This window comes from Tachypleus tridentatus, chromosome 2 (assembly GCF_004210375.1).
Source record: "Tachypleus tridentatus isolate NWPU-2018 chromosome 2, ASM421037v1, whole genome shotgun sequence".
Classification (NCBI taxonomy): Eukaryota; Metazoa; Arthropoda; class Merostomata; order Xiphosura; family Limulidae; genus Tachypleus; species Tachypleus tridentatus.
The window spans coordinates 41,939,913-41,955,947 of NC_134826.1; the positions used below are offsets into that span (position 1 = coordinate 41,939,913).

Here is a 16,035-nt window from a genome sequence, read left to right on the forward strand (position 1 = left end):
ATCTGACTTCAGTCATCTTCTTTGGCTTATCATGGGTTTCGGATTTTAATCCGATTTCGTATGCTAGAGATTACATTAAATGTCTCATTCGCCACCGTAATCTCACGTGTGTGGACCACTTGCAGTTCGTACTTTTCGTCGAACGACACACGCTCCAGTATCTAGTAGAATAAATCCCATGACGAGTCTATGCTACTATAGTGGCAGAAGGCAGTCGAATATCTATATTCGAAATGGATTTTAACAAAGTTAGTGTATTTATATAAAATAGGTTTGTTTTGAATTTCGCGCAAAGCTACACGAGGGCTATCTGCACTAACCGTCCTTAATTTAGTAGTGTAACACTAGAGGGAAAGCAGCTAGTCATCACAACCCACCACCAACTCTTGGGCTACTCTTTTACCAACGAATAGTGGAATTGACCGTCACTTTATAACGCTCTCACGGCTGAAAGAGCGAGCATGTTTGGTATGAGGGGGATTTGAACCCGCGACCCTCAGATTAGGAGTCTAGTGCTTTAACCACCGGGCCATGACAAGCTTTATACGAAATATTTTAAAATTATTTAGTTACGTTTTTGCGTCGTTATTACGGTCAGTATAAGATTCTGGAAGTTAAATAACGAAAATATAAATTGTAAGAACAAGAGTGACACCAAGTTTAATTAATGAATTTTAAACCATTTTAATTCATATTAATTAAAGACTTCGTCTCAAACAAGGCGGTCAAAACTGCTTAGGGTTTAATGTTTGTTACGTTTTCCTTCTGTTACAATTTTAATTACACAAAACGCTAGTAGTGCTAATAATGATAAAATTGGTGTCATATGTGAAACAGCAGCAAAAGCTCTGAGAATATGTACGCTGTTCGTGGTTGCTATAGTTTTAGAACGAAGGGTAATATTTAATATTGCTTTGTGTTACTGGAGGCATAACTTATCACGTGGTGTAGAATTAAAGTAACATCCTTAAGATAATTTCGAGTGAATGACAATTAGACACATAAACGACTTAAGATCAAATTGTTTTGCAATCTAAATACAGAGTCCCTCTAATACAGTGAACTTTTAAAGTTGATAAGACCTATTAAAAAAATTCTCCATGTGAAGGCAGATAAGCCATTCATATTTTTAGAGAATGACATTATTATAGTTTGTATTTCTTGTAACAGTAAATAAAAACTGTAGTTACCACTTTCCGCAAACGACTGCGCATGCGCAGATTGAATACGTTCTTTTTAAGAGTATGAAATAATATAAGATTTATTAATCTTCTACCCAGGCTGGTCTCGCAGTTGGAGACATGATCCATTCTGTCAATGATTCAGTGCTGATTGGTACGGACTATGAGACAGTAAGATATTTTCTTATCTTTCGCTTTCGTAACTTTTGATCCTTAGTGAATGAAATGTTTCATGGTGAATAAATATCGACTGGTATGTTTCAGTTGTTTTTTTTTTAAATGATATTTATTGCCAATTATTTTGAAGTGGCGCGAATTACAATGTTTCGTAATTTCGTAGGAAACTAGGTATTTGTATTGGTAACGAAAAAGTCTTAATTTACAATTCTTTGTTGAAGTTTCAGAGATACTATTAATAGTGTTATTGGTTCATTTATTTATAAATGTTACACATTTGTTTTACTAGAGAATATTAAATATTTAACAGTAGCTAGGGTTAAGTATTATCACTTCAGTTAACATTATGTTTTATGTGTATGCAACATCATAAGCAATATTAAATAAATAAAAATATCTAAGTTGCATAATAGGCAGTTGTTAAATGAATGCCTATCGTATAAACCTAGTATGCGTATCCATAAAAATATTATTCTCACTTGATCGACTAAAGCGTTTTAATCCAGTCTGCTATAAAAGGATGTAATGCACACATTTCTTATTTTGTCTTGGAGAACAAGATTCTATGAATAGATTAATGATTTACATGTCAGTTTGTGAACGAAAGATATTCAATCTATGAGTAATCTAAACCTCCCACCACTTTATAATAATTCGTCACTATATCAGTAGCCTGAGACCTCTTACCACTTTACAATAAGTCGTCAGTATATCAGTAGCCTGAGACCTCTTACCACTTTACAATAAGTCGTCAGTATATCAGTAGCCTGAGACCTCTTACCACTTTACAATAAGTCGTCAGTATATCAGTAGCCTGAGACCTCTTACCACTTTACAATAAGTCGTCAGTATATCAGTAGCCTGAGACCTCTCACCACTTTAACAGAGTTCGTCAGTTTTAATCCGTGATGACGAGAAAACCCACTTGTAGAGAAAATTATATATGTAAAAACGGCTGGTGTGGGTAGAGAAAGCACTGATAGAGAAGCGAACAACGTTTCGACCTTCTTCGGTCATCGTCAGGTTCCGAAGAAGATCGAAACGTTGTTCGCTTCTTTATTAGTGCATTCTCTACCCATACAAGACGTTTTTATTAGGTTGAGGAATAATTCGTGAGCGTTTTTAAATAATTTCATTCAAGCATTACATGCAAGACTATACAATACTTCAATGCATGAACACATTACACCCAAAACATTTATTATGATACTTTATTTCATGTAATACCTAGGTATATAGTATGCATTGTTTTAAACGAAATTGCAAGAAATTAAATGCGAAAAGCAGATGGTGTCGAAAATGCTCGATTTTGTTCACTTGACATTCCATTTAATGAGCTGAAAATGAAAGCAAAAATTAAAGACATATGAAAATCAAACACACCATCTATTAGAGCAAAAAATTATCTACCAAATGACATGAAATATTTTGCGAAAGCGTTTCATTTATGAATATATTTTTTTTTAACTTGAAAAAACGCTCACGAATTATTCCTCAAACCAATACATATATAAAGTTCGTCAGTTTATCAGTAGCCTAAAACCTCTCGCCACCTTTCAAGTGTTATTCAGTGTATCCGTGATGCTGAGAAATTTACTTGAAGTAAAAATGTATCTCAGGACGGCTGGTATGGGTATTAAAACTTAGTAATAAAGCATAGAAAGACGTATCGATCTTCTTAGGTCATCTTCAGGCTAACAAGAAGAGTTCAATGTATCATTAACCTAGCACTTTTCACCACATTTCAAGTGTTGTAACAAGCAGTAACTTTAAGTCATAACATCAACCTTCATCCAAATCTGTGAAACTATAGTCAGTTTTCTTTTAATGTGGTAGTTGTTTCAGCTATTTACTTCCTAATTATTAATAATTAAATCATACCTGTACAGAATCAGTAAATAGGGAAATTGTAAAATTAATTTGAATTAAATAAATTCTAATATTCAATTATTTCTCGTGCCTTCTTAATGGATTAGGCTTCCTGGATTTTGAAGCAAGCGAAAGGAAACATTCAACTAGTTGTGTCCAATCCAAAGAGATCTTCCGAAGATGGATTGATTCTTGAAGAGGGAAAGAGAACGTATTCGGAAGCGTTCTCAGAAATCAGGGAAAAAGGTGAGTCTTAAATTTTTTTCGTTAATTCATGAGAACAAAATGGTGAATTCTATAAACACGCACACGATTATAAACGAGCATTTCTCTCTGTACGTTAAGACGTGTTTATTTCGAGCTTTTTGCACTCTCACTGGAACCTTCATCGGGCAATAATGCATTATTATTATTTTAACGTAAAGGGGGTTTATAATAATTGTGCAAACACACATGCGATTCGACATAAATATGTGAGTTTGCGAGAAGGTTGCTAAGTATTGGTTGAAACAACGAAACTATTTATTATGGTTGTCATGTTGTCCCGATGTCTCATTTTTGCCCTAAAATTTTGGATTCAAGTACAGATAGCTCATTGTCAAGCATTAGCAAAACAAACAACAAAGAAACAATTTTATATAAAGCCTTAATGGTTTTACGCCTTAGATCTTTACTGTTTTAGCCAATATACACGAGGCTAAACATTTTGGCTTTTTTAAAAAATATATACTCTCTGACCGTAGACTCTATATCGTACTCTACTGGGTAGAGTTGAAAATATAATTTGTTCAAAACTAAGACCAGATATTTTATTTCCTCACTGTTAATAAGGTTATCCCCGTCGTACCAAACATGTTCGCCTTTCCAGCCGTAGGGGCGATATAATGTGACGGTCAATATTCTTAATATTCTTAAGAATGCGCAGAAACCGAGAAAAATCTGAAACGTCTGCCTTTTATTTCGTCTTTAGCGCGTGTAGTGCATGCTGAAGGGATCTCTACATTTTGATAATAAAGTTCGAAGAAAACGACCTTTGTATTCTATATAATTATAAGAAAACGTTTAATCTAACCGACGTTTCGCCTTTGCGGCTTCTTCAGGGACAGTACATTAAAACGTTTGACATTTCAATATCCCTTAAATTATAAAATTACCTGTGATCTTATATTTCTGCCGCAAGGTGACTCTAACAATGTATAGAATATCATTGTTGCTTCACTGATGGCTTTTGATTTTCTGTGTTTGGGGTTTCGTGTTTGTATAGGAAGAGTTCTGCTGGGGCGGTTTTGTCTCGGTCATGCGTATATAAAGCATTAACGTGTGTGTTTGTGAAGGTCATTCGGTTTCTCCTATTCACGTGCCTTTATATTTGTTACAAATTATTTGATAAATTACGTTTCAGATGTGACCCATTTGTCTTGATCCGTTTTCTCTGGCGTAGTATTGTTTTTGGCAAATTTTGTTTGTGACTATTATGAGAAAATTAATGTATATATTTCAGGGTTGTACTTAGTTTTTGCTTTATGATGATTGTCAGTTGAGATTACTTAACGCCTTTACGAATGATGGTTATTACGTTCTTTATGAAAGGATTATTCGTAAACTAACATTGTTAGAGGTACGTTACACCAGACTCGAAAACCTGAACATTACAAACAATTTTATAATTTAACAAATGTTCTAATAAGGACTAGATCTGAAGAAGTCGTAAAGGCGAAACGCCAGTTAAAATTAAAGTTTTCTTATAATTATCTGGAGTTTAGAGGTCGCTTTTTTAACTATACAACTGGATGTTTCATACTTAGTTTTGTTTTGATCCATACCGAAAGATTTAGTTGAGATTCAGTTGCTTCATTCTTACTATTTTCCTCTTTTTCCTTCTATCTTACTCTTTATTATTATAAAACAATTCGAGAGTAAAACTGACCGTTTCGGTTGGGAAGCCGTTGTTGTTAGTTAAATTTTATGTAAAGTTACCCGGGAACTATCTGCGCTAGTTGTCCTTAATTTTAAAATAGTAGGCCTAGAGGAAAGGCACTGCCATCTTTTGTGATACACTAATCGACAGTGGGATTTGACCGTCACTCTTATAACGCAGCACGAACCCAAGGTGCGATGCGCACTTCTTGGTGTTGTTGTTTTTTGTTTTAGCGGTATAACGACGAATCGCAGTGGATCTCGAATCCCCCAGAGTTTTATAATGGTTATAGGTACAATCAAATTAAATTTGTCAAACTACTATATGATATCTCGTGTTATTCGTTTTAAAACCCAGTCTAAATACCAGATAAAGAAATTAACAAAACAAACAAAGATTTTATAGTATTAGATAGACTAGGCTGTTCAAAAGACGATGCTTATAATTTGTTAGACGTATTCTGTTTATAAAAAGTAATACAAATAATTACTTCTTAACTTATTACACTTTTCTCTCGAAACCTTAAAACTAATTGGGTATCAATATCATAAGTTAATAATAATATACTAAATAATTAAGTACAACAGAGAGTAATTTATGAGCACGCATTTCTCTCGAGTCCATGTTTCATTATTTTCGTTTTCCTGTTGGTTTTTATGTCGATTTTAAAAATTCCCAAACAACAAAACTTGGTTAGATAAAGCAATAATATAATTATATGACGTGTCATGGGATTCCTTGAAATGTCCAACTTTTCTATTGTTTACCTTTTTTTTGTCTTATGTCATTTCAATATGATTCTCCTTGGCATTTACCTGATGTAAAAATAATAATACTTAAAGAGATTACTAAATTAAAACTGGATGATTAGTAGACGTTTATGCCCAAAGGTCCCAAAGGCAATTACTTTGGAACATTACATGAACCTCGAACTGGAGTGAAAAGTTCGATATTTTTATGTATTATCATAAGTATATTAACGAGGAATGCTTATATAGAATTTATTTAAAGTTTAGCATCAGTCATTACACCAGTTGATAACTTTCACTCATTATTTGTTTTGTTTTCAAAATACAACACAATATTTCGTTTGCCTTTCATTATAGTATCAAATGACAACAGGAACGTGGCTAAAAGAAAAAAACCTAACTGTTAGAGTTTATACAGCACCACAACACTTAAATTTAACTGTCACTTAATCTGCTAGATTTTAAGTTATCGGACGAGACGATGTAGGTAGGATTTGTTCACTTCTGTCAGAGAAGGGGTGTGGGTTGGTCATATGGTAGAGATCTGGATTTTAGGGCTAGCGATGCTGATTCAAGTCTAAGCAATATCGCACAATTTTCCATGCACTTTAAATATCTGAGTGAGTTATAAGAGTGACAGTCGATCCCTTAACGTTTATGGTAAGGTGCTGTTGACTGGCAGTCTTCCATATGCCTTTAATATTTTAAAATTAAAAATGGCAAGAGGTAACTTTGCCATACATACAAAATACAGATGCGAGTCCTTTAGACAAATAACTCATTTACTAGCTATTTCTTTTAAATATTGTCTGTGATCTGTGAACAGTTAATAGAGTACAAAGTAACAATATCAATGTTATTACGTGTTTCCAACTTATTCCGTAACGTATTCTGCAACGTATTCCAAAGAAATATTTTATTTTTTGCAAATCGAAAGCTCGGAATAAATTTCTTACATTTTATCGTTTTTATTATGTTATTTAAGCGCGAAACAGTTGACTAAGCGCGATAAGCCTACCACAAGGATCAAACACAGAATTATAGCATTATGAGCCTCAATCTTAACACTAAGTCACGGTGGAGTATTCAAGAATACCACAAAAATGTACCGAAACTTTAATAAAATGTGTGATGTTTTGTTAGAAATCACGATAAAATAAGAAACTGTCAATGCATATTAACTTCTGATTGCCAAACTTAATTTTAGTTAAATTTGGCTTCATGAAATGAATGATTTTTATCCAAATCTTATCCGCTTGCTCGGCATGGCCAGGTGGGTTAAGGCATTCGACTCGTAATTTCAGGGTCGCGGGTTCGAATCTCCGTCTCACAAAACATGCTCGTTCTTTCAACGGTAGGGACGTTATATGTGAGGGTCAATCCTACTATTCATTAGTAAAAGAGTAGCCCAAGAGTTGGCGGTGAGTGGTGATGACTAGCTGCCTTCCCTGTAGCCTTACATTACTAAATTAGGGATGGCTGGCGCAGGTATCCCTCTTGTAGGTTTGCGCGAAATTAAAAACAAACTCTCTACTACTTGTCTGTTTAGCCTACTGTGTCCAATCATTTAAACAAACTACAAATACTTATAGCACGAGTAAGTTATGTCATCTTAACATGGTTCTTGCTTTGAACAGTAACGAATATTCTGTGTGAGCAAACTGTATTTTCTTAAATTCATTTTAGTTTTTGTTTGTTTGACTGACCGTTACATTATAACGTCCTCACGGCTGAAAGGGCGAGCATGTTTGGTGTGACAGGGATCCGAACCCACGACCCTCAAATTACGAGTCGAGCGCCCTAACCACCTAGCCATGCTAGACTTTAATTTTTGATTGAATCGTACAGAATTCAGAATTCTTCAAGAACAAGTAACAAACTAAAAAAAATCATAAGTGCGGGAGTTTAGCTTAGTGATTGTGCTATATATATATATATATATTACTTATAAAGTATTTGTGTGTTGTATATAAACAAGAAAAAAACGAATAGGTTTAATTCTTAAATATATATTTCATTTATAAAATGTGCGTGTTTAGACCAATGCGTGTGGCTCATAAAAAACAAACACATGAATGCTTATCTCATAAATATATATTTTATTTATATAGAAGTTATTGACTGCAGCATCTACCAATACTGTGGCTATAAAAGTAACGATTTTGGTATTAAACTATTCAGAAAACTGTTCATTGTTTGTAGCAGTCGTAGCAGCATCTGATATATCGATCGCGAATTTCCAAATCACTAGTAAAAGTGGCAGTGAATGAAGAGGAGTCAATGAAAACAAAAGCTGATGCGGTAAACATACGCTAGAGTTTTAAGTACAACATCAGAATAAAGTCCATTTGAAAGTTAAAAGTCAACACCAAGCGTTAGCGTATTTTTGTGTTCAGTCATTGCATTTGCAAAAAAAAAAAAAAAATTAAAAATGTATCTGAAGACGGCTGGTATGGGTATTAACACTTTTATTAATAAAGGAGAGGACAATGTTTCGACCTCCTTAGGTCGTCTTCAGGTTAACAAAACGATGTTAGTAAAAAAGTGTTAATACCCATACCAGCCGTCTTCAGATACATTTTTATTTCGTCATCACGAAAATAAATTTCATTTCGATACTGGGGATATTTAGCTGTGCACTTGCAATACTGCACCGTATCTACTTGCCTGGGCTCGGCATGGCCAAGCGTGTTAAGGCGTTCGACTCGTAATCCAAGGGTCGCGGGTTCGAATCCCAGTTGCACCAAACATGCCCGCCCTTTCAGCTGTGGGGGCGTTATAATGTGACGGTTAATCCCACTATTCGTTAGTAAAAGAGTTTGCGGTGGATGGTGATGACTAGCTGCCTTCCCTCTAGTCTTACACTGCTAAATTAGGGACCACTAGCGCAGATAGCCCTTCTGTAGCTTGCGCAAAATTCAAAAAAACAAAACAAACAAAACATCTACTTGCCGCGCTTATGATTATAATATTTTCATGTATATATTAATATGAAAATTAATACTTGTTAAGCAAAATAAATAAAATGGAATTTGTAAAAAACTGGTTATTATCTACTCGTCACTTGCAAGTTTAGGAATAGTAAACTATCGAAGTATTTGTTTACGTTACGCGTCGATTGTTTTAACTTGTTTTTGAAACCTGCATCAAGAGGAAGAAGCTGCAAACTCATTTGGACTTATTTCTACAGCTGTCCCTACTCCGAAACATTCTTTTCTTTTCTCCAAACTATCCTTCCGAACTCGCACTAACCCTTTATCCTCTGCTATCTCCTCGTTGTCCCGTCTGTCTTCCCCCTCCCCAACCTCTACTACTACCACCCCTATATCTCAAACCTGCATCTTAGAGGATTGTTCCTCGACATCCTCTTCCTCACAAGATCTGACACAGAATCCCAGGACGTGCGAGATTGTACCAGGACGAGGAACAACAATAGAAATCATCAAGGAAAAAATCGGCCTCGGTTTGAGCATCATTGGTGGTTATGATACTCCTTTAGTGAGTTATTCCTTTATTTTTCGTAATAAAAATGTTAACACATAGGCAGTTAATAAAATAAAGATATTAACATATAGATAGTTGATAAAATAAAAATGTTAACCTATAGGTAGTTGACAAAATAAAAATGTTAAATAATGGGCAGTTGATAAAATAAAAATGTTAAATAATGGGTAGCTGATGAAATAGAAATGTTAACTTATGGGTAGTTGATAAGAATTCTACTGATATTATGTATGAAATATAATTTTCAAAAGTTAATACCGTAGAAATATGTAAGTTAACAATATCCTGAGATTAGAAAAGCCAAAACGTTCGACATTAAAACTTTTGAAACAGGTACAACATTTCACACATTCGGTGTATATAGCAGAAGGTATAAAAATTGAACTAGTAAACTTATCATATTAAACAAAACACATTCATTTTTATTGTTTTTTCTTTTTTGTTGCGATTGTTGAATTTGGTTTATTCATTATTTTTGTGATGATTGAGAAGTACAAAACAATAAACAAGGGTACTGCAACGTTAGTTACACTTCAGGAATACTCGATTGCGAAACACATAATTAAAAAAAATGAATGAATAAGGTCAAATTATGAATGTGATGTTTAATTTGAGTAACTAATTGTTCATTTGGATCTGTAATTTTAATTTGTCAGCAAAAATGATTTCTAGTTACCGTACAATAAAAATAAATTATTAAAGAAACGGTCACTTGCAACATCCATTGAACGATAAGAAACTTAAACTTTCTACCTCAAATTCGTCTTTTTTTGTTTACTTAATTAACGAAAATGTTTTCAACCTTTCGCCTTTGTGTTGTTTTGTGTGCCTAATTTAAGAACTACAAAAGCATTTTCAAATATTCTTCATTATGTTAAAATCATTAAACAAAATAGCTGCAAACAGAATACAGTAGTGAATGTATACTCTTCAAAAAAAGAAACGCAAAAGAGATATTTTTTTATTTTAAAGAGGAATATATGTAATAACGTTACAAGCTCAGAGTATGTGATGTTACACGTGTTAAAGCACTGATTGTCAGACCAAAATCAGAATAAAAGTTGTGCACTTTGAAAACAGAGGAAAACAACGGATTTTTCGCCAAAACGCATTCGTGTCCAATAAATTTGTTTGAGAGATCTGCATGTTCTGCAAGTGCAACATGTACAAAATCCCTATAAAAGTGACGGGTTCTCGGTTTCCATAGCTCAGTGTTAAGCCACCGACACGCAATACAGTTACGCCAAGACTGACTGAAGCACAACGCAACAACGCCATTGGTCGCTTGGAAGCAGGCGAATCTCGATCAAATGTTGCCAGAGCTGTGAATGTCCATCCAAGCACCATCACAAGGCTATGGAATCGTCACCAACAACATGGATCAACTCGTCACCGTCCACGATCTGGCAGACCTCGTGTGACCACGCCCGCACAAGATCGCTACATCCGGTTACGTCACCTTCGGGATAGGACCACCACTGCGACGTCTACTGCCTCAACTATACCAGGGCTGCGTAGGATTTTCGATCAGACCGTACGCAACCGTCTACGAGATTCTTAGGCCCCATATGCAACCCATCATGGTGAACGTCAACGACGTTTTTCAACATGACAACGCCCGTCCTCACACACCCCGACTCACCACTGTCTTCTTGAGACACCGCAACATCAATGTTCTTCCCTGGCCCTCCATATCACCAGATTTTAACCCCATCAAACATCTTTGGGACGAGTTGGACCGACGTCTGCGACGGCGACAACCTCAACCGCAGACTCTACCTCAGCTTGCAGCAGCTTTGCAGGCTGAGTGAACAGCCGTTCCACAGGATGTGATTCGTCATCTCATCGCTTCCATGGGCAGGAGATGCCAAGCAGTTATTGATGCTCACGGGGGGCATACTCGTTATTGACGTTGAGTGACGTTAAACTTCAACTAGTGAGCGTGGACTTCGCCTTTGCAGATTTTGGATGTTCAGTAGTGAATGTGCAAAGTTACACACATGTCATACAGAACTACCCGGAATAAACTTGTACACAATTTGTCTCAAATTTTGCCTTTTGCGTTTCTTTTTTTGAAGAGTATATTATTAACAACTATATTCTGAAAATAAAGCACAACAATATTATTGATGTCAATTGTTACCAGTAAACAAAACAACTAAACTACAGGGTAGTTGTAATGGAAACCTAAGTCCAAAATTATTAATGCGTGAAGAAACCTGAACGTTTTAATGGAATAATTTCTCACTACAAGCTCATTTAAAACTATAAAAGGATTTGGATTTGGCAGAAAGTGTTCAATGCACTTTCCACCATTTTCAGTCAGTATATTAAGCCTATCCCTAAATGAAGCTCTGCAGGCCTTATCTGTTCCACCCAAGTGTCCTTTGGTTCTCGTATTATCCTGCACGCTGACACGTTTTATTTAAGTAACCAACCTGGTGGTGTTGAAAGGGTGATAAAAGAAATAAAGACAGCCAGAGCTGTTTTGCAAATTTAGTAAAAAAATAAAAAGGTTATGCATGCAGTATAACGTGGCTGTTGAACAAATTGTACCATATCGAAGCTTTCACGTGCAAAACTTTCGATTTTCAATGTGCCTCTAGTGAAATTTTGTATCCATGAAACAAGTAGTTTTAAAGATATAATAATTTTAAATATATATTTTTCTTTATAATCATCTTTCAATATCAAATTAATTTATTAAAAGTTTAGTGTGATATATATTAATAATGATGAATTGTATGTCACTTCGCACAGGTTTGGACAAATACAAGAAGCGAGTGCAGACAATTTTTTTTTTATTTCGACATTTTTCAAATTCTCATACATATGAATTTTATAACGCCCTCTGGTGAAGTTATTTTATTAAATGTGTTTAGTTATACAGTTTATTAATTTATTAGTGTAATTCATAAAGTTGCGACCTTTATTGAGAATTATATTACACTTTTTTTTATTACTAGAGAACAGTTTTAATCCATGAAATATATCCAGATGGAGCTGCGGCAGTTGATGGGAGACTGAAACCTGGAGACCACATTCGTGAGGTTTGAACTGTTTTGTTTTTTGCTACTTTTTGTATAGAAACTCTTTCGAAATTGTGTGATTGTTTTATAGCGTTGACTTATTCACAGATTCTGATGTAAATTCTGATGTAATGTTAGTTACCAATATCTTTAGCAAGGCATTTCTAACGCACGATCTAAATGGTTGACTCTGCCTTCCCAAATTACAGAAACATAGAAACCATAAGAATAGAAACAAAATAAACTTATGTTATCAGTGGTTGCCAGAGCATTTGCCGCATTCTTATATGTTCTTTTTTTATTTCCCAAGAAGTTCCAAAACAACAGAATTCTATGAACACAGCCTGATGACGAAAGATGTTTTTTTTCTAAGCGATACCTACTGCGACTATCTAAGCCTTATTTTTGGCATTATAAGTCCTCAGAGTTACCGCTGAACAACATTGAATAAAGTGTCGGGTAAACTCATTTGTAGCTTTTAAATTGCGAGGCCTCCTCCTAGTTCAGCGGTAAATCCTACAGCTTGCAATTCTAAGATTTGGATTTCGATACCTGGGCAGAGAATGATAGCTCATTGTGCAGCTTCGTACTTAATGACAAACAAAATAAACTACTAGAATTATAACCTGGAAAACATCCTTTTTAATATATGTATTTATTTTATAAATTCTCTTCATCGGTGAATTATTACTACTAATGACGCCTGTTGGATTAGTTTTGTTCGACAAAACTGACCTACAACCAATATGCACAAAAACAGAATATCCGGAAATCGTGTTAAATATTACTTATTTACTTTTAAATGTGGTGGAACTCCTCATGGTGCCGATATATCCCATGCTCGATGCACTTTAACTCCGTCAGTCTAACGGAATATAAGTATTCCTTGTAACAGTGCCCCCTCCCGTCAATGTTTCAGGTGTATGTCAGAACACATCGTTGAACATTTTCACAACAACAAACAAATAAAAGAAAACTCTGTAACACGAGACTAAAGGTTTTGGTTTTGATACACGGGTTCATAAACTTTTGATATAATCTCCGAGAATATTGTATGTTCGATTTCGAAATGCTCATGTCCTGCCAACTTTTGCCAAATGACAACGTTTACGTTTTTACTACGCTTTGAGCTTAAACTTTCCATACCAATTTGAACGTTTTATTGTTTTATTTTAAAACAACTGTTTAAAATTCACTAGGGTTGCGGTTAGTTTCACGTTTGTGAATTTTGTTTGCTAAATCGAACTCACTTTTCCTACGTAGATTTTTTGTACTTATCGAAAGTTTGGTAAGGTATCATCTGTCGGAAATGAATGATTATTCCTCTTACTGAAGATAAATAAGAAAAAATTGGCAACATATGCGTTAATAGCTAATTCAACGTAAACGTAACATAGGAACCACCTTTCCTTCGAAAGTGTCTGAAAAACCAGATCTCTCCACCGAAACATATCTCTTAGAAAATGTTCTGTTGGATTTCTTGCCTCAATTCTTTGTAATCCGACATTGACATGAAATCAGAAATTAAAAACAAAAACGAAATCTAGAATAGAATACGTAACTCTTGTTTGTTTGTTTGTTTTTTAAATCAGTTTTTCACAGTTGGTTTTGTCTTTTGTTTAAGTGTTTGATTCAGTAAGATAAATCATTAATACTCTGAGTTGAAAGAGTTTTCGTGATTAATAATAATGTGGTTAACACACAGCTCAGGGGTTTCATAGAGGAATGTTCATTGTATTTTTTAAAATAGGCTTAGTATATTCCTGGCAGCGAATTCAATAGAAACATTTTGTTATTATCTAAAAAAAATGCTTATTATGCATGAGAATTCGAACAGTATTGTATTTAAATTTTTTGATAATATTCTCTTGAAAAAACTATATGAACCTAGTATTTTTTGCTGACTAACGAAGGAACGGTGCAGTTACTTCTAATTTCAATTTAAAGAATCTTCGCATTGTCAATAGTTTAGGTGAACACCGACGTTCAAAGTCTGCAATTACACAGACGCTTATTTGTGTAAGGATTCTGATTTCCATCCTGTCTTACATTAAACGTTGGCTTCGATCCCTGTAATGGGCACAATGCAGGTAGCCCATTATTCGTTTTGTTGTTAATAACAGACAAATGTATAAATTCGTTATAATTTCAATCCAGGTACGTATTAATTGTTTCGTGTTTTTTTTGTTTTTTTGTAAATTTTGCGCAAAGCTACTCGAGGGCTATCTGCGCTAGCCGTCCCTAATTTAACAGTGTAAGACTAGAGGGAAGGCAGCTAGTCATCACCACCCACCGCCAACTCTTGGGCTACTCTATTACCAACGAAGAGTGGGATTAACCGTTACATTATAACGCCCCCACGGTTGAAAGGGCGAGCATGTTTGGTGCGACCGGGATTCGAACCCGCGAACCTCAGATTACGAGTCGCACGCCTTGACACGCCTAGGTACGTACTAAGTTCAGATTCTAGCGTACAGTATTTGATTCTTTTGTTTGAAAGGTGAATGGAGAAAACTTAAGATATGCCACTCGTGAAAAAGCAATAACAGCGCTACGACAAACGCCCAGCACTGTAAGGATGACTGTCTACCGTGAAGAGGGACTGGACGATGATGGAGGAAACATATTCGATGTCATAGAAGTTGATCTTCTTAAAAAGAGTGGAAGAGGACTAGGCCTTAGCATCGTCGGTAAAAAAAGTGGTCCAGGAGTTTTTATATCAGACGTGGTAAGTTTATAAGCCCCTGTCAACTGGCAATAGTATAAAGTAAGCTACTGTATAAAGACAACGACACATCAAAAGGTTATATTTTATAACGAGCTAACAGTACATATTAATACGTTTCCAATTTAAGTTTCATTTTCCCGCTACTAAGATCATTTATTCAATATTCCCGTTTATTATAATAAACGCAGATTCAATAACTAGATGACTCTTTGTCGTTTTTCTTTCAAGCCTAAATATTGATGCAAATTGTTATTTCTTAAATTAAGTCATAAAAATTTCAAATTTAACGTCTTCGTCAAAATTGATGGCTTCAAGATTTTTCACTCGAACGTGGCTAACTTGAATGACGTGTTCTTCAGTGAAAAGTTTACTTACAGATTAAAGGAGGTGCGGCAGAAGCAGATGGAAGATTGACACAAGGAGATTACATACTAGAAGTCAACGGACATAATCTCAGGGATGCTACACAAGAAACTGCCGCAGCTGTGTTAAAAGTAAGACTTCTGTTTAAATCAGTTTAGGTTAAATTCCAACAAAATGTATCGCATGACTCAGATTCTAATGAATGACTTAAGTGTCTACTAGTGGTCTTGAAGTTTTATAGATTACTTTTGTGGATAGTTTATATTAAGTGTCTTAGATTCTAGTAAAGTGATAAATTTAGGTTTATTACCTTTGCTTCATCTGAATATTTTGTTGGTTTACAGTTACAATTTGTTGGTATAAGTACTGTTGTGCAAACTATTGTGCAAAATCGGATGTTTTGTTATTACACCCGAAGATATATAAACAGCACACAAATACCCTGCTGTCCAAAATCTTAAGGCCAATGAACATAAAGAAAAAATATGCATTTTGCGTTGTTAGACTCAACCACTTA

The 16,035-nt window shown here is 34.9% G+C and overlaps 1 protein-coding gene across 1 annotated transcript in view; it reads left to right on the forward strand.

Annotated features, from left to right (window-relative positions):
• Positions 1 to 16,035, forward strand: part of LOC143245478 (multiple PDZ domain protein-like) — a 78,953-nt gene that overhangs the window by 53,583 nt on the left and 9,335 nt on the right. The window contains exons 7-12 of the mRNA XM_076491840.1: positions 1,281 to 1,352; positions 3,335 to 3,473; positions 9,085 to 9,392; positions 12,365 to 12,448; positions 14,928 to 15,155; positions 15,533 to 15,649. Coding sequence (XP_076347955.1) covers positions 1,281 to 1,352; positions 3,335 to 3,473; positions 9,085 to 9,392; positions 12,365 to 12,448; positions 14,928 to 15,155; positions 15,533 to 15,649 — 948 coding nt within the window. The remainder of the gene's footprint in view (positions 1 to 1,280; positions 1,353 to 3,334; positions 3,474 to 9,084; positions 9,393 to 12,364; positions 12,449 to 14,927; positions 15,156 to 15,532; positions 15,650 to 16,035) is intronic.